General features: G+C 57.0%; 1 protein-coding gene across 1 annotated transcript; it reads right to left on the bottom strand.

The window, feature by feature from the left end:
• Positions 1-233: 233 nt before the first annotated feature.
• Positions 234-1,554, bottom strand: DICSQDRAFT_130611 (uncharacterized protein; the record flags this gene model as incomplete). Its single annotated transcript, XM_007371787.1, has 5 exons — positions 234-809; positions 861-1,010; positions 1,064-1,248; positions 1,341-1,478; positions 1,518-1,554. The coding sequence occupies 5 exons, from the start codon at positions 1,552-1,554 to the stop codon at positions 234-236; spliced, it is 1,086 nt and encodes a 361-aa protein (XP_007371849.1).
• Between the last annotated feature and the right edge of the window lie 894 nt (positions 1,555-2,448).

A 2,448-nucleotide genomic window follows, 5' to 3' on the forward strand; every position in this document is an offset into this window, starting at 1 on the left:
ATGGTGATGGAAATTCTCTAACACGTCGCGTACGTCATGCGTACTAGTCCATTAGACCTCTTATGAAACTGGTGGAGCAGCACGATCAAGAGGAGAGACTAGCACAGGGACTTCGGGCGGCCAGGGCACATAGGGACACTCGGACGTGGGACCAAGTTCAAGATGTATTACAGCTGTGATACGTTATCGCATGTACATTACTGGTATCAGGTTTGCTATAGGGCCCCCTCCCCTCATTGGCCAGACGACGTGTTAGGGGTGGCGGTCTCCCTGAACTGGGCTTTACCAGACGCACATTGGCCCCCCATCCCAAAATCAGCCCAAGCGGCTTCATGGGTGAAGTAGACAATGAGATATCTATCCCCCTTCCCCCAGTCCTCCACCAGGTGAAGTAGATCCCTCCCACGAAAGAAAACGACATCGCCAGGGCGAATACGAACACGTAGGCCTAGTTGGGGGAATGTCAGGTAGGCCTGTTCGAACGTGCCAAAGTAAACAATGCACGCCCAGGCGAAGTGCGGGTCGCTGAGGTCGAAGTGAGCAGCCGACTTGCGATTGAAGATGACTTCGAGGTTCTCCCAAAATAGGTTACGGGTTGGACTCTCAAAAGCCTTCTGCTCAGGGGTGTCGTCGCACCCCAGGCGAACCTCCTTCAGACGTTTGAGTAGATTGTGCTGGACAGGATCTACCGTCTCGAGGAGCGCTGTACACAAAGATGCCAAAGCAGTCGTGTCTCTCCAAAACTGGAATGTGCCGCGATAGCTATTCACCGTCCGGCGCATGTGGAGGCCTGGCCCTCCCGGTCGGTGCTGGCAGGGAAAGTGAGAAAGCACCCCAGGTCCCAGCAGATGTGAACTCACCTTATGGCCTGTGGCGTGCCAATACTGGCATATGTGGGTCATGCCAACGATGCCACCCTTGGGGCAGAAGTCATGGTCTTCTCGCCCGCTCACCTTCTTGGTGGGGGGTGCAACCTTAGACAACTGCGTAGCTGCGTTGGTAACGTTCTCCTTTGTTCCGTGGATATAAGTGAGTTATCCAGGAGGTGGCATTACTCACTCACCAGGGTGGTGGGTTTGACAGCACCTGGAAAATGAAAGACGAGGTCGTAACCATCTCCGCTCACCGCGCGACGAGGTCCGTCCTCCCCGTCAAACGTATGGGTTATGGGTAGTTCTTCCTTTTTCGCCTCAGCAACCGTCTTCGGGTTGTCTACAGCCTCTTGCAAAGAGAAATGGGCAAATGTTTCTGGCAAAAAGGCATCAGCGGGGTCAGTGTGCGCACGCCCACCGTGAACTCACGTGTTCTTTCACTACTCAACACGCTCGATGCCAACTTACGGGCCTCTCTGACCCTTTTTGCGGCGATAGTATTGAGTCTGTGCTGGGGAGTGGCTCCTTTCCATGCCCGAGCCTTGCGAGTAGCAGGATCACCTTGTGGGGCAGGCGTCCCGGAGCGGAGACTCATCCACCTACACCCTGTTAGCGTCAGAAGAGTTACCACGCTACAGTACTCACTCCTCCAGCTCATCCAAGTCCGTGAGGTCACTGCCATCGCTGAGTGCCTCAAGGTCGTCGTGGACGTCAGTGCCATGAGCGTGAGTGCTCCGCGCCCCATGCGCTAGTTCGTGGCTTGCAATCGCACTGCGTGGCGTCAGCCTGAACGAAGCGCATGCACTGAGACATGAATGTACTCACCCGTCAAGCTCTTCCACATGTATGGGGATGGCGGTTTCACGCATTGTGGCCTCCTCAACGCCAACACCAAAACCACCGGCGTCTGCGGTCCTCCGGACGCGCTTGTGCATGACCAGGGTCGTTACCCTATCCACCTCGCCGGATCTGGTGTCATCTCCGTCCGACACCTCAACCAGGATGCGTTTGCCCGCCTTCCCAGTAAACGCAGTAACAGGCGGTGGAACGAGCTGGGGCGTAGCAGGTGCAACGGGCAGTTGGAAGGAGCTTACTTCTGCGCCATTGCGGATTGCGCCAACGGATGCTAAGCTCGAGGGGGGGAGGAGAGCCGCATGTAAAGGCGAGACGTTTACATGCGGTGCCAAAGTCGGTCCTCCTCGATGGCCATTCCGCCTGGCACGGGCCGCGTTCGTGGGGTTTTCCTCGTCCAACTGCCGCAAGGCCAATGACGTCACGGATTTCGCGGGCCGGGGCGGGAGTGCGCCGAATCCTGCAACAAGAGCTTTGCTCAGTCCGAGCGACCTGTGTGGGCATGATAGGGACCTACCTATTGAACCTACCATCTCACCACGAAGACCCAAACGTCGACACGTCAATAGGTGAACCCCAACCTGGCTCCCGAAGACCGGCCGACACTAGCCAAGCGCTCAGGGGCGGGACTGATGGGAGCCCGACCCTCTCATTGCGACGTGGGCGTCTGGCTGCCCTCATCCCCTCGTCATTTTATTTCCTGTCTCCTGCACCCAATCCCCTG

Source organism: Dichomitus squalens, assembly GCF_000275845.1.
Source record: "Dichomitus squalens LYAD-421 SS1 unplaced genomic scaffold DICSQscaffold_283, whole genome shotgun sequence".
NCBI classification, from domain to species: Eukaryota; Fungi; Basidiomycota; class Agaricomycetes; order Polyporales; family Polyporaceae; genus Dichomitus; species Dichomitus squalens.